This window comes from Grus americana, chromosome 12 (assembly GCF_028858705.1).
Source record: "Grus americana isolate bGruAme1 chromosome 12, bGruAme1.mat, whole genome shotgun sequence".
Taxonomy (NCBI): Eukaryota; Metazoa; Chordata; class Aves; order Gruiformes; family Gruidae; genus Grus; species Grus americana.
Genome location: NC_072863.1, coordinates 23,266,900 through 23,291,915, shown reverse-complemented (window position 1 = coordinate 23,291,915; position 25,016 = coordinate 23,266,900). Strand labels below are relative to the sequence as shown.

Sequence of the window (25,016 nt, the reverse complement as noted above, 5' to 3'; positions counted from 1 at the left end):
GGAGATTTCCCTTCTAGCAGCGGAGCAAGCACTGCTAGAGGGGCCCAGGGCGGTTGTGGGATCACTGTGTTTGCATTTACTCAGAATCTGATGGGACGCGGCCCCAAGTCTGGCCCAAGCATTCCCCAAACAGGAACTGAGTTCAGCCCGTGTTCCTGCCCAGCTGGGTGCTCCAGCCCCAGAACCCCCTCCCCGTCCCCATCCGTCCTCTGCCGCAGCTCCAGGGACACGAGGCCGGGGCAGCCGCAAGAGCCCCAGAGCTCAGTGGCTGCAGGATGGGATGGGGAGGTTGAGATTCGGCCCCGGGGGAAGCGCACACACTGCCCCCCGCCTCAGTGACTCTAAGCCTCTCCTTGTTCTCCCCCCCACACCCCATCTTAGACCGGCCACCAGGCTGGAGCGCCCGGCTCCAAACGCCTACTTACGCCGCACCAAGCGCTCTTCCATCCCGTCGGGATGTACTTTTCCTACACGGGCAGCGCTGGCTGCCAAGAGCGCAGCCCTCCACGCAGCGACTGCCAGCTCCCCCGCGAGGAAGTGCTGCAAGAAGAGAGGCAGCTCTGCAGGCGTCTCCGTTGTTGATACAAGGGAAAATCTGACAGCGGCACAGTCCCCTTTCAAAACCAGCAACGCGCAGGTGCAGGAAGAAGGCATTTAACTTAGAACAATCTGACTTTATTGGTGCAAACGTTAGAATTCTAGGGGAGTGGAAATATTCACAGGTACTCAGAGGGAGGTGCTGGAGATGAGGGGGTGCACGCAGCCAGCGCCCCCACTGTCCTACTCACTCCTGTTGTTCCCCTGCTGGAGTTTAGTCTTCGTGGATGTTGAAAAGCTTTGCTACTTCGTTGAGATCCTCATGCTCCTCCCCATCTTTGATGATCTGGAGGAAGGAAGAACGCATTAAAACCTGCACGCTCTATACACCACCAGTGCTGCAAGACTGTACGTGGTCACCAGCCAGTGACGCACCGGCTTGGGCAGTCCACGGCACGACAGCAGGAGTTGCTATGGCCACGTTTAGATGGGAGTCTTAAAATGTAGCGTTAACTGCCCACAGGAATGGCTGGAGTTAAAACCAACCTCACTGTCCCTGTAGGATTTGTTCCTGATGTCTGGGTTTCCCTTTACAGCTGGGGAGAACGAGTGATTCATCTCAACTCTGAGAAGACGAGCCAGGCTCTTTGCGTTGACTTAGAGGAGCCACTACAAGTGGCTTAAACTTGCAAGCCCATCTTTTGGGCACCGAGAGGAAGAGGCCAAGGACTCTGTACGCACTTGGCGCTCTGAGATAGAGGGAGGGCTGCTAAGAGAAGGAAGGAATCTCTCTTTCATGGGGACGGGAGAAGGAACAGGTTTAAATTGCATCACAAAAGCTTCAGGTTACAGACCAATGGAAACCTCCAAGGTTAAGAATAGTTCATTTTGGGACAGATCACCTGGGGATAGCGTGGAATCACTCTCAGAGTTTAAACTACTGAAATTTGCCAAAGATGTTAAAGACTGACCTAAGCGTAGCTGATCTTACCTTGGAGGATGGAGACAGACTAAGCACCTACTCGAGGCTGCTTCTAACCCTGACTTTTTGTGGCTGTGTATCCAGGATGACAGATGTTTAAGACTGTTTATAGACACTTGCACATTAGACAAAGCAGCACAAAAATAGGACATTTCACTCTGATGCTCAGTTGCATCTGATTCTTGCCCGTACTTACTACAGACCTGAGATTTCAGCCATGCAACGGGCTTGAAGCATAAACCTGATTCAAGTTGTTTCTATAAGAATTTTGAACAAAGACGCAGAAGAGCACGAGAACATCTCCCACAATTCAGCCGAGACAGGGCTACCACTGAACATTGCACAGCTTTGCTCCAGACAGAGCATCTGCATTTATTTATCCTCGTTTTAAATGGGTGGATTGATTTCTCCACAAGAAAACCCCCAATCTAAGCGAGCCTCGCTGTTCAGCGTACTAGTCCTGTACTGACCTTCCGAGCAATCGGCATCCTGTTGAAGATGTTCCACAACACGATTCCTACCACAACTTTATCCCTGAGGTAGAAAATGACACCTTTGCCATAATCTTCTCCTTGCTTGGGAACTTGAGGCGTTGGTGAAGAGCTTGGAGAAATGTGAACTTCTGAGGCTTCTGCTTCTGTTTCACTCTCTGATCGAATACCAGTCCCTAATGCAAAGAGAAGAGATATCAAACACTCGGTGCAGAAAACAGCCTGCGATGGCGAAAGCAGACTAAAGACCAGGGGGCTGTAAAGAGACTGAAGTGTTTTCCTTTGAATTGTGTCCAGTTTCAGTAGCACGAGAGCGAAGCAATCCTAACATGAAGCACAACCCTGACAATTCCCAACTTCCATCACCAAATGCTTCCAGGCAGCACATACGAAATAAATATGCTTAGATCCAGAAGATCTCTTTTGTGCCAAACCTGACCATTTTATTGCTGTGGAGGAAATCAGGCTTCACCGTGAATAAAAGTTTTAATTGTGGTAAATGAGTGACATGGTGTCTTCTTGGAGGAATGTTTTGTTTTAATCAGATTTTAATATCAAAACCAGCCTTTAAAGCTTGGTCTAGGAAGGAAGCAGACAGATTGATGTCTCCTGGTGAGCCCAGACGGGCTCTGTGGCCACCACACAGCGCGGACGCAAGCACCGTCACGCAGGCGGGCAGCTCCCAAGCACGGCTGTGGCCCTACCTGACTGCTCCGTTGCACTTTTCGGTGTGTCTTTCGCTGTTGCTTTAGCAAAGACTCCCACTGTTGGCAAACTACTGTCGACAAGGCCGATGGCTTCATACCCTACGTTAGGACCCAGATCGCTCCTAGGAGTGAAACGGGAAAAAGAAATAAATCACGTGTAGCATTAGTGTGACAAAGACAAGGCAATTCCATCCAGCCCCAAGTCCTTAACGAGAGCGGTGTGCGAGAGACCAGGGTTCGCAGGCTGACCGACACACGTTAGTCTCTTCTGAACATCCTGGAAGTTTTAAGAGAAGTTTGAGCCATTTACCAGCTTTTTTAGTCCAGGAGAAGAGAGTCTCGCTCAGCGAGGGCTGGCAAAGCCCCGAGCCAACCTGTCAACAAAACACGGGACTGCGAGGCACAGTGCCCAGCTGCGTCGTGGTCAGAGCGTCCCGTGGACAACCACACAATGGGAACGGCTGCTCCTGGGCTCTTGTTTAAAAGGGAAGAGAGAAACTCTTCTGGGTCCAGAGTCCACGCACTATAGACCAAGTGTGCAGGTAAATGACAGCAAGTCATAAATAACTATCTTTGAGGGGATTTCTCCAAGAAAAGTAAAACTCTCTTCCCCATATTTAAACTCCTGCTAACTTTACACTTCTGATCTTCAGCTAACAGGCTTTGGGATTTTTTTTTTTTTTGGTAGTTTTTTTGTGTTTCGTTTCAAAAAGAACTTCAAAAAGATAGAGAACTGCCCATTTTCTCAAGACCCCTCTCTGGAAAACAACAAACTTTCACGTACGCTCCAGGATGCAGAGATGCTTTGCTACTAAAGCATCAGCTCAGCTAATCAGCAAAGGTGCAACACAACTGCAACCAACAGCGTGCTGGGGAACCTCAGATAACTGTAACAGAAAAGCTGCTGCCAAGTTCAACCTGCAAATTAGCCTGCTCTGAGGAGAGGGGCTGCTGTTTACTGGCACGTGCTCTGCTGAACGGGACTCATTCAGGGAGAAACTGGGACCTGCAGGAAGGGAAAACATTTCAGAGAGGTCAGGGCAAAGCAGTGAACGCTCAAAGGCCCTCCCATTCCCTGAGCTTCTGGGGACACGGAGCTGTACGAGGTATTTGCTGAAGTAGTTTCACTACGCTCGGGGAAACGGAAACCTTTACGAGGCGTGTCTGGTCCTCGCTCCTGCAATGCGGCCAAGTAAGAAATACTAAAAGAAGAAAGGAACGTTACCAGAACATGGACTGGTGCCAGTAGGGCTTCGCAGCTCCCGTCATGTTTTCTCCAGCCAGCCTTCCACTCACAACGGCATGATCATGGTGCTCCACGCGTCTCCTCCCTAGTTTGATATCGTAGAAGCAGGCAGCATCTCCTGCCTTGAAAAGAATCATTCCGTGAGGGCTGAACATTGACATCGAAAGCTTAAATCAATGAACAAACAAAAAGGCACCGGGAAGAGAACAAAGTGGAACTAACTGTGCACTGAGCTTTTCCAACGAACCCCAACCACCACCACCACCTTATCCCACCCCCCAGGCTACACAAGTCCCAGTTTCTCAGCATTTTTCAATGATCTTTGGAAAAATAAGGATGGCATCAGGTACGTTTTTCCAGAGGAATCAAAGTCTCGACTCCTACCAAAGGGACTCTTACGCAACAGAGTAATCCGTGCTATCTTTAGGTTACCCCAACTCCTCTTACACAGCATAAATATTCAAAAACTCGCGCAGTCGTTACCACAGCAACAAAGCGTGCTGTGGTGCACGAGCAGGCTCCGTGGCTGCCGCCAGGATCTGCACTACAATTGGTCTCATTACTTGCTATTTTTTGCCCCATTCACCTCATTGAGATACGCCAGCCCCCGTAACTCTGTGTGCTCTGATTGCACCGGCGTAAGCGGCAGACGGAGAACTCCTCTGCACGTACTCACCACCCAGATATTGGAGCGTGCCTGCAGCTCTGCGTTCACCCTGAACCCTCCGAAGTCAGAGTCCACCTCCAGCCCCGCTGACTTTGCTAATTCCACATTAGGCTCCAGCCCTACTGCAGCCACAATATGATCAGTCTCCACCTGTTTGGGAATTCATAATTATTATCTTAATTTTCTCAGCGCCCCTGCAAACTTTACCCTCTCCCTGCTTTTCTATTTACCTTTCGGCCATCCTTTAGTTTAATTATCAGCCGATTGCCACTGACAGAGACAGACTTGACCACAGCGTTAGGCATGACATTAACACCCTCTGGAAACAAACACAGGCAACGTAACTGCGTGCTCGGGGGAAGACAGATTTCGGCTGAAGCAGGCGTCTCTGGTGCGAACAGATGCAGGCAGAGCAGGGGCCAGGTTCGGAACCAAGAGAGATCACCTTGTCTTTGCTGCATGTGCCAGTACAGTTTGGAGTGAAGCACAAGGAGAAAGAAACCCAGCCAAAAAGTCTGAAAGAGCTACTTAAATGGCAATCCAAAGTACGTGTCTGATATGATGACACGGTCACATCCACAAGAACTCCCCCAGGCAGGTTTTCGGGCACTGGGGACATTCAGTTACCTCTCGCTCTGTCGCAGCCAGGCCCAGAGGGCCAACAAGGCGGCTTCCATAAACGACAAAGTTGCTCAGCCCTGTGGGTCATCAGGCCCTGCAGCCACGGCCCCAACCACATCCCTCCTGCCTCCACCCCACTCCACTCACAATATATTCTGCACTTAACATAGCAAATGGGAGCAAGGTATCTCAGAGCTTATCGACTTTATCAGCTAAACCCTCCAGCAGCTGCCTCACGAGGGGCACGCGTAAGGCATGGGGCTACACAACCCCTCTCAAAGGGACTCTGGGATGACTGCATTAGGCTGTCAGAAATAAAATTATTCGAGGCTAGAGCAACTCAGAAGAGAACAGGCAGTTAGCGTAAGACAACCCTGGTTCCAGATTACAGAGCCGTTGCAGTAACTCGCAAGTACGGCAGTAGGGATCATTCTGTGCAAAGGGAAAAACCTCCCTGGCATCGGTGTGCACGTTTGCTGGGTTTTCCCCGGGGAACTACTACAAATCCAGAGGCATGGCAGCCCGTGCTACGTCAGCTGCCTGACCGGCAACTTGTTCTGTTCTGCACCTGGGCCACGTGCACGGGACGCAGCCTTCCCGCGGCTCCCCTGGCAAAGCAAGCAGAGCGCCGTACGTCACACAGCAGCCAGCGGCCCGAACGCCACAGCTCTGCCACTCGCAGAGGAGCGCCGGCGTGCGGCTTCACCTCGTCTGACTTTCTCCGTGGTCCAGTTGCTCAGATATTCAGGCAAGACTTTGCCCATATTGCCATTCTCTGGAAACAGCTGAATCACCTCCAGGCCTCTGGTTCGTGCTGAAAGGAAAGCAAAGAGCAGGCTTCTTACAACCCGTGCATAAAGAGCAGCAGCACAGACTTCAGGACACAAGGATATGCTTTACTTTATGCAAGTTGCTCGACAGAAGTTTCCGAAACTGGGAGTTCTGGCTCCCAGATTTTCCACAGGAGTCACAAAGCGACTGACCGCTGTTTAACATACACCTGCAAACTCTAGGATAGCAGACAGCAGACTTCTAAGTGGAACGCTTACTATTTTGGAGAAAAACTTCCCTTAGTAGAAAAATTACCATGAAGACACCACTCAAAGAGCTGCATGCGCTTGACAGTAAGAATCCAGTTGTTCACAACCTCTTTGAAATAATAGTTTTAGGGTGGCTTTAGCACTGAGAGCGCAAATACAACTTTTTACAGGGTGGAATGACTTTGCAATGGCCTGCAGAGTGCCCAGGGAACCCAACTTAACAAAAACCTTTGGGTCAGGGCTGCTCAGCAGCTAATGAGAGAAAACGGAGAGGCGGGTCAGGCCATGCAGCCAACAAAACACACGTGCATTAAGGTTACTTCAGGCAAACCACAATTCTGTGCTAGAACTCAGCAGTCAGGGAATGAAAAAGAAGATTATAATGTTGGGCTGCTTACGTTCAGCGTCTATCACTTCTGCCGAGGTGCCAGCTGCAGACAAGCTGCCTGCAGAAGCAAACTTACCTCTTCTGCCCAGCGCACAGGCCAGCTCGCTGCCGAGAAAACCACCACCAATAATTGTGACGGACTTGACTTCTCTTGAAATCTTCTCCAGACGTTTGAAGTCCTCAATCTGAAGGAAGATTTATTCCCATTTCAAATATTGTCAAAAGGAATGGCAGCAGAAGATATTTTTCTCCAATTTCTCCCTTTGAAACAAGAGCAACTCTCCCCCCAGCTTAGAAAGGGAAACATGTTTCTCTTTCCTCCTGTTCACCTTTGCACAGAAAAAAGCTCTCTGGCTTCCAAATGTGCATGCAAGCTTTTCCCTGTCCAGGCAATCTCAGAATCCTGCATTTTCCCCTAATTTTCAAGAGAAATTACAATGACATTTCTAGACCCAAGTGTACTACAGCACACAGAGGACTACAAGGATGCCGTGGCTCACGTCACCCATCTTTCCCTTCCCAGCGTTGAGCGGATCAGACCTTCGGGGGGGTCCAGCACAGAGCAGGACGTTCCCACATGGCTTCTTATTCCCGATTCATTCCCTGAACTGGGCTAAGGAGAAGGTCACGTGCCTGCTCTAAATCCCATGTTTTCAAGAAAAGCAGAGTTTGTCAACAAAAAGCAACTCTACGGCAAAAACCCGGAGTCCGTTGACCAACTTCTATGTCTTCTATTCACTTTGTCCCGAGGCACAGGATGAAGGTGAAGAAGTTATTCAAGGGGCATCAGGCTGGAGCACTGAGCTAGCTTCCTGTGCCTACCCATGGTCCTGAGCGCACACACTGCTTACAGGCCAGACCGACTCGCTGAGCTTACGCTGCTCGTGTTTTTAAGAGGCCTGGAAGGTGAAGCAAAGTCATACAGGAGGGAAACTAAAAATCACACATTATTACAGCTCTGAGGCCTGAGGCAGGCGAGCGGTCTAGTGGACTCTACCCTGTTCACCTGCCTGAGGAAAAGGAATAAATAGCAAATGGACTGCTGGTTACCAGCTGAGGGAAGCAGCTGCCAAGGCAAGGCTGTCCTGGACCCAAAGCAGAAGAGTTAAAAAGCCGAAGATTTTTTTCAGCCTCACCCCAGGACTAGCAGCACCTGGAGATTACCTTTCGGAACAGCGTCAGCCTTTGTTGTACGTCTTTTCCTGCTCTTTCAATGGCGGGTAGGTTCCTTGGGGAACCACCTGAGGACATGGGGAGAGAGAGAGAGAGACATCAGTGATACCATGGCCATGTCACTGGCTATCCAGACAATGCTAAGCTATCTTTAATCTGGACTCTGCTTTCCAAACTGTTACAATACGCTCTATTCCCCATTGCTGTCTGGGTTTTTCACATGAAAAGACCTTCTGTGTGAGCAGCAAGTTACCCAGCCATCACCCCAGTGGAAAAAGATGCAATGCTATACACTGTGTTCCAGTGGCTGGAGTCAGCCAGTTCACTTTAACCACAGATGGGTGCAGAACTGCTAGGGTCAGGCACTGGAGCAGTGCTCTGCCCAAGCACGAGCTAGTTTTCTGCCTGCTACTGCTACGGGCAGGATGCGAAGAGGCTGGCTTGCACAGGAGTTCCTTCACTGAGCTGCTAGAGCAGTCACCTTTTCCTCCTTGCTGCTGATTTTCACAGGGCAAAACTTTGAATGTCCCAGAGAAGCTGGCTGACGCAAGGCAGGTGAAAAACCCAATGGTAGGGCTGTCTGCGTGACGGTCCCGCTCTACCAAGTGTTTGACACATACTGCAGAAACTTCCTTGTCAGGTAAATGCCACTGAAATAAGAAGCCTGGCGCAAGACAAAGAACGAAGGGAAAAAACCCAACAACTTACCAGTGGCAATTAGACATTTGTCATAGGATATCTGGGTGCCATCGCTGAGTTTCACGGTGTTGCCTCTAACATCCATATGCACAACCTGCAAAAAGGAACAAACAGGAGAGCTCAAGCTTCCACGTGCTGTAGGCCATTTGAGTTAAACTGCACAGACTACTGATCAGGGAAGCAACCTTGGAAGTGACATTCTCCCACCTTTGAGTTTAGGGGGGATAGGAGAGGGGAGGGAGGACACTGGAGGTAGGACTGAGGCAACTTCTTTGGCAGCCACCACAGATCAGGTTCTGAGCCTAAGGACTGGACTCAGACACCTAATGTAGTTCAGCAGTAAGAAGAGTCACTGAAATCTTATTTTAGCAACGTATAAAAAAATCGAGGAAGCAAGTATGTTAGAAGCCTCACCATAAACTTTTCCACCTTCCTGCTGCCTCTGCACAATGCTCTTGCTCACATTATAGCCCACCACTCCGATCACTACTCTCCTTACCTCACCCCCGACTGATATATAGCCCAGTTCCCATTTTGTCACACCCTGTCTCTAAGCTCTACATATTCCTGCCCCATGCCCAAACGCTAGACTTACCCTTCCCTCCTTCTCATCTTCCCTCAGCTCACTACTATTCCTCGTACCTTCTCCCATTCTCAAACTTCACTCATGCTGTCCTTAAGATTAGCATAGTCCCCGCTTCCTCATATAGATTTTTCCCAAACTTGTGGACATCCTCCTCCTCAGCCAACCCTCTGCACCACCATCTACAGTTGTTTTGTTTCAGCTGAGAGCACAGGCTCTGCTTGGGAAGAACTGTATGATGCCAGAACAGCGGCTAGTGCTGTACCCACCTTCTTGCCACAGAGAACTGCTACTCCACCGTTTTCTGCAAAAGGCAGATCACGAACAGGCACATAGAATGATGGCGGCTGGAAATATATACTGAAAAAAGCTCCATTATCAAATGGGTTCCACTTTCTCTGCGATACCAGCTATTCAGCAATTACCAACGATACAAAGACAACTCTATGCACCCATAACGAGCTCCAGAAGTCTTATTTATCTGTTTTTAAGAATCAGGGTCCTCACACTGTTGAAGTTCAAGGGTTTAGATCCTCCATAAGGCTTTATCACAAAAGTCACGAGAACCAAACGTGATCCAGGGTCCCTGGAGCTCTGCTCTAAAATACCCTCACCTTTACTATTAACTTATTTCACAGGATTTCTGCCAGCAGTGGTGTATGTCTAAGGGAATCGCAGCAAGATTCAAGAGGTATTAAGAACGGAGCCAACTCTCATGTGCGAAGCTTGACAGCTGCCAGCGCTGCACACAGACACACGCACGCCCCGGGGCTCTCTTCAGTGCAGACACGAACACAGAGATCTACCCAGCAATTTGTCCACACAGCACTCTGAGGCCCTTCAGAGCTCTGCAGCAGCTCTCTCACGAGAACAGTCTGATCATCACCAACTTTTCATTAAAGGCTCTCCGCCCTCCTTCCTACCCTAAGTGACACATACCTCCTCTCCTTGCCATTCCACTGTTTGAACCGCAGACTCTCCGTCACATTTGGATCATCTGAAAACCATAGTTCTTTGGAAAGAGGTGGACGCATGTAGGGCAGAGCAGGATCTTCAGACACAATCAGCACCTTTAATCAGTCATGAAACACGTCAGCTGTACCGATGCTAGGCAAACGGCAAAACATACGACAGAGGCTCTGAAGCAAGCACAGTGCTCGGTCGTCCCCCCCGTCTGCTCTGGAACAGGGCATCTCTTACCCGGGCGCCAGGGTCCCGAGCCCGAATGGATCTGGCAGCAGCAAAAGCAGCAGTGCCTCCACCGATCAGCAGGAAAGGAACGTGAGAGGGGACCTCAGGGCGAGCTCCCGGAGCTGCAGGTGACAGAGTGGACAGCTGACTGCAAATACAGCAGGGAGAACGGCCCAGCCCCAAAGAACAGAGTATGTCACCGGGCACCTTTCACGTACAGACTCCTTTGACAAACTGCTCTTCAAATACCTTCTGCACCTCCTCCCTTCCACCCCAATACACTTCCCAAGAGCCGTGCTGCTGCTTCACTCAAAGCTGGCTCCCTGCGTAAATCAAACTGTGGCATTTCAGCGAATGATTTTCTCTAAGGTAGATCTGCGCAGCTGAGCTCAATGGCAATCGCCATGTTTTGAAACAGCCAGTAGCACAGTTCTTGTCACATGGCTTTAGCTCCTCTATTACAGATCTACTTTTCTCTGTTTTAAGATGTTAAGAATAAGAATGTTCTACATAACAAGCTTGGAATACCACTATTTGGACAGCGTGGTAACGGGTTTGAAGCCCCACTCTGAATGGGTGCTACTTGTCCAGCAGACTCTCAAAGAGCTTCATTTTATAAATTGATCTGTTTAAGAGTGCTGCTTACATTTGCACAGCTGGGTGAAGCACTTCCAAAGCCAAAGACCCACAAAGTTAATTTCCAGCATTCAATACATGATTTCAGAAGCTTCACACAAGATCAGGACATTCTCTGTACAGCAGGTACAGGTTCAGGATAGCAAAAACATGCTTGGCCTCTGCTCTGGCCAGGCAATGCACCTGAGATCCAACATTCAGGTTTCACAGTAAGGACAGTTTGCTGAGCTAGCAAGAGGGACACAGCCAAAAGATTATTCAAAACACCAGGAGAACAGATGTGGCCTGGGTGTCATTCAAATCAGAAAACAATTTTCAAAATTATTTGGAAAATAGGAACTGCAAAGTGTTTGATCTAGCTGCAGGTCTTCTTTAAGAACACAAATCAACTTGTGAGCAAGACCAAAACTCCACACTGGCCATTCAGCGAACAGTTTATATGAAAGTAAAGTTCCCTAAAACGCCATGTTTTTCGGTAATTGTACTCTGACAGGAGACCAACTTTTGAGTTCCCACCAGAACGCATTTCCTCCCACATGCAGGCCCTGTTTCTAAGCAACATGCAGTTAAACCGTACGCAGGAATAAAACAGTCAGTTAAATATTACCATCACGACTCACCTGCTGTGCCCTGAGAAGCAGCACCTGTATCTGAAAGAGAAGACACCGGTTCAATGGAGTGAAGCACGGGCTATCAAGGATACTCAGTTTGGAAGCTGCAGTTCAGGGCTGACTCTAGGAGACCGGAGGATTAACAGGCTCTCCTCTATACAGGGACAGTCTCCAGAAACCCAGATTTACCAAGAGCTCTGCTTCAGCATTTAGGGTCTCACTCTTTGCCCTCCAGCCTCAGCTCTGATAAACATGTTTTATCCTCTCCCTCAAACCAAAGCAATCAGCTTTCTGTCCTGTCTGCAGGATATTCTTCCTGTTGGTTTCCTAGTAAAGTGACATAACACACCCTATCTTCTGTGACTTAAAGCCATTGGTATTACGAAATATATCATCCTTTGGCTCAATAGTTCGGATACTGCAGTTTGAGATCTCATAAATTAAGAGAGACCTTCAAGGAGCAACGCGTGGTTCACCTACAGCCTGCAAAGCATCGTCAAGAGCCTCACTAATTGTCCTGACTCCTCTCTCTGCATGTGGCCCAAGCACAATACTTCTTGTGTGCCCAGCCTGCCACGCGCAGGACAGGGACGTGGCACAGCACGGAGGACTGTGTGCTGCCAGACCATATTGTGCCTTTGGAATCACCGTGTCTTTGCCAAACTGCGTAAGGGTAAAAGCCAAAAGCAGGGCTAAGCCTTTTCTCCTTTTATCACAGAAGGCATAAACAGCAGCAAGGTGCGCCGAGAGACAACCTACTTTATCCTCACGATCATCTGTAAAACAGCCTTGTTCTGGGTCATGGAAAGCTAGCACCACCTCCTAGGCTGGGAAGACATGGGAACTCCCAAGCAGCAGGAGGCACGGGGAAGCGACAACGCTGTGAAGGCACAGCTTATGCCGGTCTGTGTTTTCAGAAGGGCTCTGTTCCTTTCAGTTTAGAGGTCTCAAGTTAGCAGCCTAGAAAACCAGACCCAAACCTAGAACTAGCAGGCTAGTACCCACCGGAAGGAGACGCTTCCTTTTCTTGAGATCGCGTAGTTATTGTTGTGACACGGCTGGTGAATCGCTCTTTGTTTTCTCTCAGCGTTTTGTATACCTGGAGACAGAGAAGGAGATATTTACCTTGTGTGTCTTACAGCATCAAGGCACCAGTCTGCTTCTACCCCCCCCCCCCCCGATAGGCTTTTGTCTATCCTGCTTGCTCAGAAAAGCCATCTGCTTTCAATTAAAGCACACAGACCAAAATACACCTCACTGAAAAAAGTGTCCCTAAAGGTATGTACGTAGAGCTACAAGAGGAATGCACTCAGAAAACGATCTGCTCTCCATATGATGTGATGGATCTCAGTTGCCTGGTTGCTTTCCATAAGCAAGCAGTCAACCCTTCTGCAGACGTTTGGCCTTTGGGCCGCAGACCTGTTTCAGGAGGATCCAGATACAACAAAGGAAACGCAGCCAAACGAACGCCAAGGCTATCTGCAAGCTAGGCCACGGCACAACGCAAGGCTGCAGAGAAGGAAGACAAATTCAAGGCAAAAAGCAACTCCCAGCTTCAAAAGCCTAGGGAAGCTGGACAGAACAAACCACCTTACTGGCTTTCTTTAGGCTGGCCATCACAGGCATGACGCAATGGTGACATCACTGATGTCAGCAGTGCTTTCAGAGACAGAAGCACGGCTGTTCTAGGTAACAGCCTTCAGCGGGAAGAGATTCCCGTGTTTGAACACTGACCTGCTGTTTATTTGGCCGTTAAACTCGGGACATAGTCTAAGCATAGCTGCACGTTCTGGGGATACGATTTACTGCTACAGACAAGGAGGGAACATCTTCTATGACAGCATGTTAACTTCCAAGAAAAATTGGTAATGTGGAGAACAAAAGACAATGAGACTGCTGGAAGCAGGTCACAGTATGGTATTTGCCCCCACATTTAACAAATTAGAGGGAAGCAAAGAATTTTTTAAGGCAAACCCCAGCCTTGCTAATAATCACACGTGCACAACATCAACTTTCATTTTGCATTGTTTATAAAAGAGGAAAAACCTATCAAGGCAGCCTGAAACACAGACGCCTATCCAATTACTGCATTTTGAATTGTGAAAGAATATTAAAACTGGAACATTTCCAGCAAGAAATAAAAGCCTCCTAAACGTAAAGGCACGACAGGTAACACTGCGGCTGATGCCAAACCACTTGCTGTTAGCTCACCGAGTGTTATGACATCCAAACTATGTTTGAACAAAAGTTAATTCCTCTGGGGACTTGAAATCTCTTTTACTCCCTTAGACATTCTGCATTTTACCAGTCTCCACAATTAGGTGTTTTATAACATAGCAAACAGTCTCAAACAAGAACTGAGGAATTTAATGCCAGGCACGATAAAGAGCAGAGGCAGACAAAAGCATATCCAGGGAACTGAAACATTGTCAAAAATATCAGAAAACAAGAACCCATCAGCGTTGAAAAGAATTAAGATATTTTTAAAGCCTTTTGCTTAAACACACAGAAGTCAGGGTTAACAAAACCAGCTCTGCTTCTGCAAGCAGGACCATGAAGTTTTTAAGCGAGACCGAAGGGCAGCATACAGCAAATTAAATCGGATCCCTTAGAAAAAAATGACTATTATATACATGCAAAATATCCAATCAGGCCTTCAGGATAAATTTTTCCAAAGGGACAATGCCAAGTTCTTTCTGGTCAGAAAGATAGCTGTGTACTTTGCCAGATAACAGAGTGATGTTTCAGTGCTCTTCTCTGAACAGATCACAAAGTTAGACAAGTTTTCTTTTCTTTCCTTTCCTCTAGCACACTCGTACTTAGTTGATTGTTTCCTTTTTTTTTTTTTGTATGTCAACATATTGGAATAGGTGCGTTAATTAGTTTGTGCCTTTCTGATGGTTACAAATCAAATATGGCCAGTTTTGGTTTTAGATTTAATGTGGAAAAGTTAATTCTAAGGCAATTTTTCCCACTAAGAAGTACACTGTTTGAGAATATCAAATTTGTAAACTTAAATTACTTGACAACGTCCCTTGAAATGAAATATCTGAGGCCAGGGAGCAGAAAGATGGTTTAGTTACAGTAACTGGCTAACTTGGTACGACGTACAGAAAGGTACCCGCCTCCACCCTCTCCCCCAGTTAAAACACATTTATTGAAGCATCTTACATAAGCTCCTGTCCCAGTGACTGTTCCTCCTACAATTAAGTATAACAATAGGTTGCTGCCAGCTTTGCCAGGAACACCTGAAGACGTCAGTGATCTAGAAGGGCATCTTAGATGATGACATTGCAAAACTGTAGGTGAAGACAGGCAATGAAAGAAAAGAGAGGGAAAGAGCGGAATATTAAGAAGGACTCTTGATTAAACAGATCTTGGGAAAAGCAGAATGTGCTTTGTAATTTCAGTTACCTTGGTTTTCAAAAAAAAGGCACAGCAAAGAATACTTAAAGGGAATAGAAAAAGACTTTTCCTCCACGCACTGTTTTGAATTTTATTTCCCAGGAGCTTTCTGCATGGGAAGTTTCATTAGGAGAAAATCAGGGCTCAGAACTTTTAATGAATATGATCCTCTAAGAGAAAGAATTTTGAAACAAAGATTTGCGTGATGTAAACTTAGGACCCACCCACTCCTAGGGAACGCTGCTACTCTTCAGCTGTCTGGGAGTGTGATTTACTCTCCAAGTCGGGTCGAAAAGCTTTATCCTTTTGAATCTTTTGAGTGGGACACAAATGCATGCTCACCAGTTTTGGGGTGATTTGGTATACTTACACAAGCTAAACGCTGATGTTCTGAACTGGGATTTGGCAAAGAATGGTTTACTTTGGGATTACAGGTATATGCCAGCCAACTCTCCCTGAACGATACACTACTATCACACACAAGACAGCAGACAGAACTGCGGTTGGTCATAGTATGTAAAAAAAGAGCATCTGTACTATAGAGAAAACTAAAAGGTAACTGAAATTACAGCTTAAAAAAAAAATATCATAAGTTAATTTCCAGACAGCTCAGTTAGCTCCCCTTGAAGTTTTCTGAAGGAGGAAATAGCTACAGAGATAAAGAGCTACATAAAGTTAGCTGAAATACAGCAAATGCTCGACAGGAGAGATGCATTGCAGCTTCTTTCCATGAACTACCTTTCTACTTACATAGGCACCCGCTCCTAACGTTGATAAGCCCACAATAAGGACAAAAACAGAACTATCGCCTTTGCCCCCGGGCACACCAGCGCTAGCCACTTGTCTGCTCATCTGCAGTTTTATGGGAACCTTCCAGCGCTGCAACAAGTTGCCTAAGGAATACAATTTATTAGAGAAAAACACAAAAAGACTGTCAATACAAAGTTACGTTTGGAAATTTAGAGACCAAATAATTTCTGAAACCAAGTAAACGAGCTACTTGTTTGAAACGCCCAGTACCACATCTGAGTGACTGTAGTGAATTATGCTCTGCCACAACAGACGGCTCCAGGCAGCTGTGGATACCAAAAACATCTGCAAGATCAAAGAGTAACCGAACAAATTAATAGGAGGAACATCTACTAGGAGGCTGGAAAGACTGCCTGCAGCCAAAGGGGCCTTCAAGCCACACATTGCCGGGACAGCACGCCCGAGATGTGCGTGCACCGCACGTTTGCGGTTCTTACGCCCTTCCCCAGGCCTCCTCTGTCGGAGGCAGGCGCTGGCCCAAAGGTGCCGCTTTGCTCCACCACGCGCGAGCAGAGGCTAACGTAATCGCGTTGGGACCAGCGGCCAGGTACGGTTTGTACCAGCAAAAAAATCCCTTTGCCGACACACAGCTTGTTCCACGAAGGTAAACTACGAGCAGAAAGAGGCTTCCGCTGACAAAAGGGGCATCCCCGATGGAGAGGAGCAGCAAGGCTTGCCAATCCGGACGAAGGCGCCTGCCAGCGTGCGAGCGAGCCAAGGAGCAGCTCTACAACGTTTTATCGTACGCGGTGCGATCGCAGGCTCCCGCCTGTCCCAGTTAGATCTCTAATCAGAGCTAATCACGGGGATCGCTCCGAGCGCCGCGGTCAGAAGGAGTGCAAGCGGTTGGGCTTTTCTGCAGAACGGGTGACCGGGTGGGATGCCAGCTGCGGCCCCCCTCGTGGTCTCTGCCCGGAGGCCGGGATCGGCGGCAGGAACCGGCAGCGGGATCGCCAGCGCCCAGGCGGACACGGACATCCTCCGCTGCTCCGTCTCGCTCGGCGTTTCCCAAACCGCAGCAGCTTTCCCTGCCTTGGGGCCGAGCACCCCCACCTCCACCCCCTCGGCCCCGCCAGCAACGGCGCGTTTTTCACCCGCAGCGCTCCCGGTGCGGCCGGCGGTGCAGCCCGGCCCTCCGTCCTGCCGGTGCCCGGGGGCTGAGCAACACCCCGCGCCGATCTCGCCGCCAAAAGCCTTTTTGTTCAAATTACCCAATTCGGCAGCGCCCGCGGCCGCTGGAACCGCGGGCCGGGTGCCCCATCCCGGCCTAACGGGAGCCCAGAGCCCCCGAACCAGCTGCAGCTTCGGGAAACCGCGGGTCCCGACCACCACCTGCCTCCGCTCAGGCACACGGGCCCGGCGCCGCGGGAAGGGGCGTCCCGACCCGCCTGTGGGAGGACGCCAGCGGAAGGGGCCTCGCCCGCCACCCTCACGGAGCCCCCCCTGGGCCCGGGCCTGCCACACCGGCCTGGCCCTGGCCCTGCCCGCCCCGCCGCCGTGCCGGGGGACGCCGGCCCTGACTCACCCGCGGCGGCGCGGCCCCGCGGTGCGGGGCTGAGGGGGCGCAGAGCGCGCGCCAGGCCCCCCGCGGAGGCGGCGGCCACGCGGCAGCGGAACATGTCGCCGGTCACCTCGCGCCGCTCCCGGCCCCGCCGGCCCGACCCCGCGGTCCGCACGGCGCATGCGCCGCCCCCCGTTCCCTATTGGCCGTCGCCGCCGAGCCTCCGTCGATCCTTCCGGTCGGTCCCTCTGCCCCGCTGTCTCTGTGGTAGCGCCGCCATGTTGCGTCCGCCCCGCCGCCTCCCGCGCCCGCCCCGCCGCGCCGCCGCCACCGCCACCGCCACCGCCACCGGGCCCGGCCGCCGTCTCCTGCTTTCCACGCCCATCTTCTACGCCAATGGGCCGCCGCACATCGGGCACCTCTACTCCGCCTTGCTGGCCGACGCGCTGCACCGCCACCGCGGCCTCCGCGGCGCCGGCCCGGGCCGCCTCTCCACGGGTGAGCGTGGGCCCTCCGGGCCTGACCCGCGTCCTCCGGCTCATCCCCGGGGCTCACCCGCCTCCCCCGGCGCTGTCCCCGCGGCTGGGAGGCTGCCCCCGTTCCCCGTGTCCCCACGCTCGTCCCGAGCCCCCCGTGTCCCCGCGGGAGGTGGGGGGGGGCAGCCCCCGCGCCCCCTCCCCACGGCCCCCGCGGCACCCCGGCCTCTCTGCCGTTTCAGGGACCGATGAGCACGGGCTGAAGATCCAGCAGGCCGCGGCCGCGGCGGGGACGTCGCCCCCGGAGCTCTGCGAGCGGGTCTCGGGCCTCTTCCGCCAGGCCTTGACCCAGGCCGCCGTCTCCTTCACGGACTTCACCCGCACCAGCGAGCCCCGCCACCAGCGAGCCGTGCGTCACTTCTGGGGCGCGCTCCGGGACAGCGGGGCACTCTACAAAGGGTCTTACGAGGGCTGGTACTGCACGCCCGAGGAGTGCTTCCTGCCCGAGAGCCAGCTCGCCGAGCGCAGGGACGCCCAGGGACGCCCGTGCAAGGTGTCTTTGGAGACTGGCCATCAGGTAACGGCACCGGCCCCGTCCAGCGCGGCCACTCCCGCGGAAGCACTGCGCGCTCATCTGTTGCTCTGCTCTGGCCAAGTTTGGGGGTGCTTAATGCTTTCTGAAGCATTTTGTAATTCACATTGGTGGAGACTCGCCTGCATTTCACAGAACATCTGTTCTGTGTTTGTAGCGGTGCGTGGCTACGTGAGGGGGAGATGCCGAGACTCCACCGGCAGATGCAAATTTCATCTGCGTGCCACGGGAGGGACTTAGTGGCTGCTGGGTCCCACAGGCTGCTGGCCTCAAATGGGGCTTTAAAGCAGCGATGAAAGGTGTTAGCTGTGCAGAAGGATAAAGGCTTTTATAACTGAGGCGTTCGTTGGGTGCCAGGAGTTTCAGACCTATTTTGTAAGGCAATTCAGTTTGGCCTCAGGACACTTGTCATCAGTCTCGTTACATGGGTTTCAGCCCGACGTAAAACACCGTCACATCATCTGCCTCTGGTGCAGTCTGGTGAGTGAATCGTGGTGCAACCGGGAGCATGGTACCTGACCGAGAGTTTCTCTGCCGTCGCGTCTTCTGTACAGCGTCGGGGGTTACATGATTTACTCCTGCAGCTGCAGATAATCGTACTTCACAGCAAAGCAGAAGTTATGCTCTTGTGATATTTGTACAAGGCTGGGGCAGAGGAGTGTTAGGTCACACAGAAAGGGATGCGCTGGCAAATATTTTCCCCAGCTACGTCAGGTGCTTTATCAAGAAATATTATAAGTTTCCAGGCAAAGAAATCATTCTTTAGATCCAAAATGGAGGCAGGAGGCTTCAAAGTCAAATATAGCCTGAGAACAATTGCTTGCCTTAGCTGCATGTCAAACTGTCCAAGAGAAATGGAAGTGTGCGTGATGCAGGGGAGATCTTGCAAGGTGGAGGAAAGAGCTGGTAGGTGTTTATCTCCAACCAGGATGAGATAGCTGGGTAGTTCGTTGCTTGAGGGCTTTGTGAAGGAGAAGGGGGAGTTTACAACATGCCATAAAACCCCTGCTCTGGTGAGTCTCTGGTTTTTGGTATCCGGTAGAGCCTGGGGGTGAAAATGTATTTTCGTCTTCGAATGATGTTCTTCAGGTCTTCCTCAAATGCTGAGAGATCAGAGTCTGTTCTGTAGGAAGTTCGCTCTGTTACTGCCCTTTTGTGTTGGGCAACGTGCAGAGAACCTGGAGGGGAGCCACAGAGGCTCCCTGTGTGGTCAGGGTACGGAGCACCGGCCTACGCGGGGTAGAGAGAACCAGTTTTGTTGGGCAAACAGGATGCAAAGGGAGAAGCTGACTGCAGCCTGCTCCTGTTGGAGGGCAGTTACAAAGCGCACAAAGCGAACGCTTCTCGGGGGTGCCGGGTGCTGGACCAAGGGGTCACGATGCCAGGAGCTGTGCTCGGGGTCAGGCCAGGCATTAGGATAAGCTCCTTACCCAGAGGGCAGGGCAGTCCCAGGGCAGGTCCCCAGCGAGGGGGGCAGCCCCATCCAGGGGTGTCCCAGTCCTTGGCTGGTTCCAGCCCTGCTGGGAGCAGGCTGCGGGGCTGGAGAGAGGTAGAGGGCCCGTCCTACCCCTATGGCTATCGCCATATGGGCTCGTTCTGGTCTGGGCTGGTAGTTAGCTTACCTGCAGAGTGCACGGATGCTGCGTCGCAGGAGCAGAAGTGTGCTGGTCCGTATTCGCTGGGAGGGGAGCTGCACTTACTGCATTCATTGCTCAGGTCCAGCCGGCAGGCAGTTGGGGCTGCAGGGATTCTCTTTCTGATGAGGAAATGAATTGGGGACTGACTGTCCAGGGCGGGTGCTGAAAAAACCCTGGAGCTTGGTAAAGGACAAGCCAAACGTGAGCCAGCGAAGGCAGCCAACAGGATCATCTCAGGCTACATGAACAGGGGCAATCCCTGTTCAAGGGACGTGATTATCCCCCTCTACTGAGCACTCTAATGACCACATCTAGGTACTGCATCCAGTTTTCCATTCCCCAATACGGGAACGCAATTTAGAAACTGGAAGAAGCTCAGTGGAGGGCCGCCAAGGTGGTGAGGGTGCTGGAGCACTTGCCATTTGAGGGAGCTGGCTTCTTCAGCCTTAGAGAAGGGGGGATTTTGGGAGGGCCTAGTGGCAGAAGCTCCCCAGTAGCTACAAGGAGGTTGTCAAGAAGGTGGAGCCGGGTTCTTCTAATGGTATGTGTTAGGAGGATGAGGGAATGGGCATACGTTGAAACAAGAGAGGTTCAGGCTGGATTTACAGAGAAACTTTTTCCCCTTGAGGACAGCCAAGCAGCAAACAGGCTGCCTGGGGAAGTTCTGCGGTCTCCAGCCGTAGAGGTTTTCAAGGTGTGCCTGCCTAAAGCCCTGAGTAACCTGTCCCAGCCTCGCAGGCCACTCTGCTGTGAGCAGGAGGCTGGACCAGAGACTTCCCGAGCTGCCCTGTGCTCCTCGGGCCAGGGCTGTGTGAAGGGCAGGAAAGCCAGCACGCCGATTTCTCTGCAGGGCAGGTATTCCAGTAAGTGTTGGCAGGCGAGCCTTGAACAAAGACGCCGGTTTTGCGGGTTGTTATAATTACTCCACCCTTTATCACCCTCTCTGTATGCTCCAGGCTCTAACATACCAGTTCTCAGGAGACAGCCTTTTTCTAATCTCTCTTCCTCTTCCCACGAAACGGCTTTCGACTCGCCTGTTGCCCGCCGTTTCTGCAGGTGGCAGGTAGCCCAGCTCTCAGCAGGTGACATGAGCTGAGCTCTTCAGAGCCAAACACCAGGCTGGGTCAGCGTTTCGGAAGAAATGATTGCCTTCCCACTTTGAGGTGGCTTTTGTGTCCTGAATTGTTACCGAAAGGATCACTGGATTGTGTAAAAGGGAATATTGGGTGGGGGACATGGCATTGGCTCTGTGCAAGATGTTAGTCCCGGGCAGAGTGCTGAGAGCTGGTACCCAGAAACTGAGAAAGATTACGGAAAAACATAAAGAATTTGGGGGCGGGGAAACATTTTTGTGTAACTTGTTTATGATTTGTGTAGGGAAGAATATTTCTTTTGGGGTGACCCTCTAATCAAGTTAGCAAAGGCAGTATTTGGTACTGGCTGCTACTGAAATGAGATAAATTCAAGTACATCATAAAGCAGATTCATACCACTAGGACTGATTATTCCTTGGGGGACCTCAGCTTGCGGTGTGGTAGGCTCTTACTGCTCGTGTCGAGTGAGGCGCTTCCTGGCTCAGGCCAAAGTTGTTGGGTTCAGTGCTAGAAACTGAAACTCTCCTGCGTGATGCCAAAGCCTGTACGTTCTCATCTTAGAGCTTTATTTAGCTTTAAAACGTTAGAATTCTTGACCTAGCCATAGATCTCGAGTGCCTTTACACAGCTCACTCATACCCTGTCTACGCACAAGGTTTTAATTGATTTAGCTGAATGTGTCATTTAATGAATTGAAATGTGTGGGGGAAGTGCTGTCAGTACTTTAACCTGATTATAAGCTAACAGAGTTAGCAACTAAGATGCACCAATGCTTAAACTGGGGAAAAAGAGGAACGTAGCACCTAGGAGAAAAGCAGAGGCACCCACCAGGATTGTTAGTACGACATTAACAATGTCGTTTTGTCTTTTCATGATTTTCTACTATCGCAAAACTACGTTTTTAAGAAAGTTTATTCTTGTCTCCATAATTCTTGCCTGATGACACATAAATCTGGCAGGTAGAAAGGTTTTCCTTCCCTGGGGGCACGAGCATCTTTAACAGCAGAGTGCTGAGCCAGGCGCCTCAGTCCTTGGTGTTGCCCTGGGGAACTCAGGGAGGCGGCGTCTGGGGAGAGGGCGTTCCCACGAGTCACAGAAAGAACCCAGGGCTTCACGCGTGGTGGGGAGCACACCCAAACGCAGAGGGAGCGTGCCACAAATTGCACACTGAGAATGCTGTGTGCAAATTGTAGAACTGTTTGCCAAGCGTTTGGGCCGTAATTCTTTTCTCTCCTGCCTTCTCAGGTGCACTGGACCAAAGAGGAGAATTACATGTTCAGGCTCTCGGCATTCCGGGATCCACTGCGGAAGTGGCTCCGGGACAACCCACGTGCCATTTCCCCTGACCCTTTCTACCAGAACGTGCTCCGCTGGCTGGATGAGGACTTGCCAGACTTGTCTGTCTCCCGTGAGAGAAGCCGGCTGCAGTGGGGTATCCCGGTCCCCAGTGACTCAACGCAAACTATTTATGTGTGGGTAGATGCCTTGGTGAACTATCTGAGTGTGGTGGGCTACCCTGAGAGACACGGTGAGTGGTGGCCTGCTGCACACCACGTCGTGGGCAAGGACATCCTCAAGTTTCACGCTGTCTACTGGCCAGCACTGCTGATGGCAGCCGGGCTGGCTCCCCCCGAGCGGATATTTGTGCACTCCCACTGGACTGTCCGCGGGCAGAAGATGTCCAAAAGCCTGGGCAACGTGATCGACCCCTCTGCTTGTATCGGACAGTACACTTTAGATGGGTTTCGGTACTTCCTGCTAAGGCAGGGTGTACCTGAGCGGGATTGTGACTATTATGATGAGAAGGTTGTTAAGCTGGTGAATTCAGAACTGGCAGATGCGCTTGGGGGGCTTCTGAATCGCTCAACGGCCCTCAGCATTAACCCCAGCAACACTTACCCGTGTTTCTCAGAGTCTTGTTTTCCAAAGGTCTTGGATTACAGGGAGACAAACGGCATAGGTAGGGCTTCTGCCGAAGACTACGAGTTCGTGGCATCTGTGGCTTCTCTGCCTCTGCAGGTGGCTAGTTATTTCGAAGGTTTCCAGATCTACAAGGCTTTAGAATGTATTGCCCTGTGCGTGAGGCAGACCAACAGTTTCTTCCAGAGACACAGGCCCTGGAAACTCGACCGAAAAGACCCTGCAGAGCAGCTCTGGCTTGACACCATCATCCACGTTACGCTGGAATGCCTGCGTGTCTTCGGGACTCTCCTGCAGCCCGTGATCCCGCACGCTGCAGACAAGTTGCTTTCCAGGCTGGGTGTTGAGCCAGAAGAGAGAGGTCTCTCAAGTTTGACATTTCTGCCACGCTACAGTGGGAAGCCGTGTCCCTTTGAAGGGAGACAGCTTGGACCTGACACCGGCGTCTTATTTCACAGACTAGAGAGGCCAAGGCAGCATCAGACAGAAACCAAGAAGCTCTAGTCTCTGACAAACAGTGTCTGTAAATAAAAGCCTCCGGGAACTCCCGGAAAATGTTGTCTTTGTTAAAAGCACGTTCCTCCCATCTCTTGGTGGTGGTACAAAGTGGAGGAGTGGAAACCTGGACGGAGCGGGGCTGTGCTGTCCTGCCAGGTGACTGGCAGAGCGCTTCGCCTGACCTGGGAAGCAGACGCCCTCAGGCAGGATGGGTGCTAGGAAAGCTCCTGGGGTAGCACCCTGGAACACCTAGTTAGCTAAGCTGGTAACAGAACGATCTGAAGACGCAGCCGAGGGTTTGAATTGGCTTTTTTTCCCTGGTGTATTTTATGGGACATAAAAAGCATCCGAGGCAAATATTTATCCCCTTAGAACAGGGAACTCTTCCTATCTGGTCTTGGGGCTCCACTGGAGATCCTTCTGCCTATGTCTTGTGTCTTCCCTCCTGGCCCCTTTACCGTGTCTGCTCTGCTGTGAGGAGCAAGTCCGTCCTCTGCTGAGGACGGTTTACACATGAACGTGGCAGCTGGGCTGCTCGGCCATGTCTTCCAGAGACGGCAGCTCTGCACCTTGCTCACTCGCTGGAGGAGTCCCTCCTCAGGCTAGCGGTCGGGCTGAGTCTCCGGGAGGATCCAGCTGCCCCTGAGGAAAGAACGGGTCTTTCCTGGGGCCCTCTCAGTGTTGTCCCTACTCAGCAGGGGAGGCCGAGCGGCGGCTCCACAGCTGGTGTCCTCGTCTCGACATTCCCCGCAGGTTTTTGGCCAGGAGCAGCTGGGGACAGTCGGAACTGGTTTCCTGGTGGCATCTCTGGGATGCAGCCCAAATGGATCTGTTGGGTCCATCGGCTGAGCTCCCTTTATGGGCCAAAGCCCCAGTTCAGCCAGGGATGACCCCTTTGTGCGACCACTCTTTATGCCGGAGGCAGCCCAGTGAGACGGGATGGTCCAGCGGTCGAGCGGGTGGTCTCGCTCAGCTGCATAGACCTGCAGGCATCACCGAAACTGGAAAGGAAGGGATGTGTTTCAGGGCCAGGCTCAACTTTAAGAGGCTTTTCCGCCGGCTGGGTGGTTGATTGCACCCTCGCGGTTTGGTTTCAGTGCTGCTGGAAGCAGGGAGCTGAGCAGATCCCGTGGGGCAGTTGTGACCGCTTGGGCACCTCCCGTAAATCCTTCCCAGCCTTTGGCTGCCCTGCTCCCTCCCACTGCCCCCCGGTATCTGCGGTCAGCCTTAGCAGAACCCGAGGGCAGCAGCCCCGTGGCTGCAGGCCGGGTGCAGAGGGGCTTCGGGGCGTCGCTGGCCCCGGTGGGACCGAGCGCGTTGGCGTCCCGCAGGTTTTGAGCCTGCGGATGATTCTGTCCCCGGTTTCTGGTCCTGTCCCCCGCTCCCACCTGTGTCCGTCCCTCTGTCCCAGGACGCGGCCTGTGGCGCTGCCTGCTGCCCTGCCGGTCCCCAGCCTGCCCGGGGCTGCGGAGGCCGTTCGTCCCCGGCCCGGCGGCAGGGCTCGGCGGCCT

General features: G+C 51.6%; 2 protein-coding genes across 4 annotated transcripts; one reads left to right on the top strand and one right to left on the bottom strand.

Annotated features, from left to right (window-relative positions):
* Positions 1-659: 659 nt before the first annotated feature.
* Positions 660-17,449, bottom strand: AIFM1 (apoptosis inducing factor mitochondria associated 1). Of its 2 annotated transcripts, XM_054839270.1 has the most exons (17): positions 17,313-17,448; positions 14,744-14,871; positions 12,578-12,671; positions 11,582-11,611; positions 10,335-10,447; positions 10,074-10,204; positions 9,404-9,494; positions 8,561-8,645; positions 7,844-7,920; positions 6,756-6,864; positions 5,958-6,065; positions 4,861-4,949; positions 4,640-4,780; positions 3,943-4,085; positions 2,715-2,839; positions 1,990-2,186; positions 660-883 (listed from the first exon to the last, which is right to left on the bottom strand). In XM_054839270.1, the coding sequence occupies exons 1-17, from the start codon at positions 17,404-17,406 to the stop codon at positions 812-814; spliced, it is 1,827 nt and encodes a 608-aa protein (XP_054695245.1). In that variant the 5' UTR covers positions 17,407-17,448; the 3' UTR covers positions 660-811. The 2 variants fall into 2 exon arrangements, with proteins under 2 accessions (XP_054695245.1, XP_054695246.1); XM_054839271.1 differs by lacking the exon at positions 14,744-14,871 and having other exon boundaries at positions 17,313-17,449.
* Positions 17,405-23,579, top strand: MARS2 (methionyl-tRNA synthetase 2, mitochondrial). Of its 2 annotated transcripts, XM_054839264.1 has the most exons (3): positions 17,405-17,786; positions 18,007-18,341; positions 22,333-23,579. In XM_054839264.1, exons 1-3 carry the CDS (start codon positions 17,405-17,407, stop codon positions 23,509-23,511), a joined length of 1,896 nt encoding a protein of 631 aa, XP_054695239.1. In that variant the 3' UTR covers positions 23,512-23,579. The 2 variants fall into 2 exon arrangements, with proteins under 2 accessions (XP_054695239.1, XP_054695238.1); XM_054839263.1 differs by having other exon boundaries at positions 17,469-18,341.
* The last annotated feature ends 1,437 nt before the right edge of the window (positions 23,580-25,016 follow it).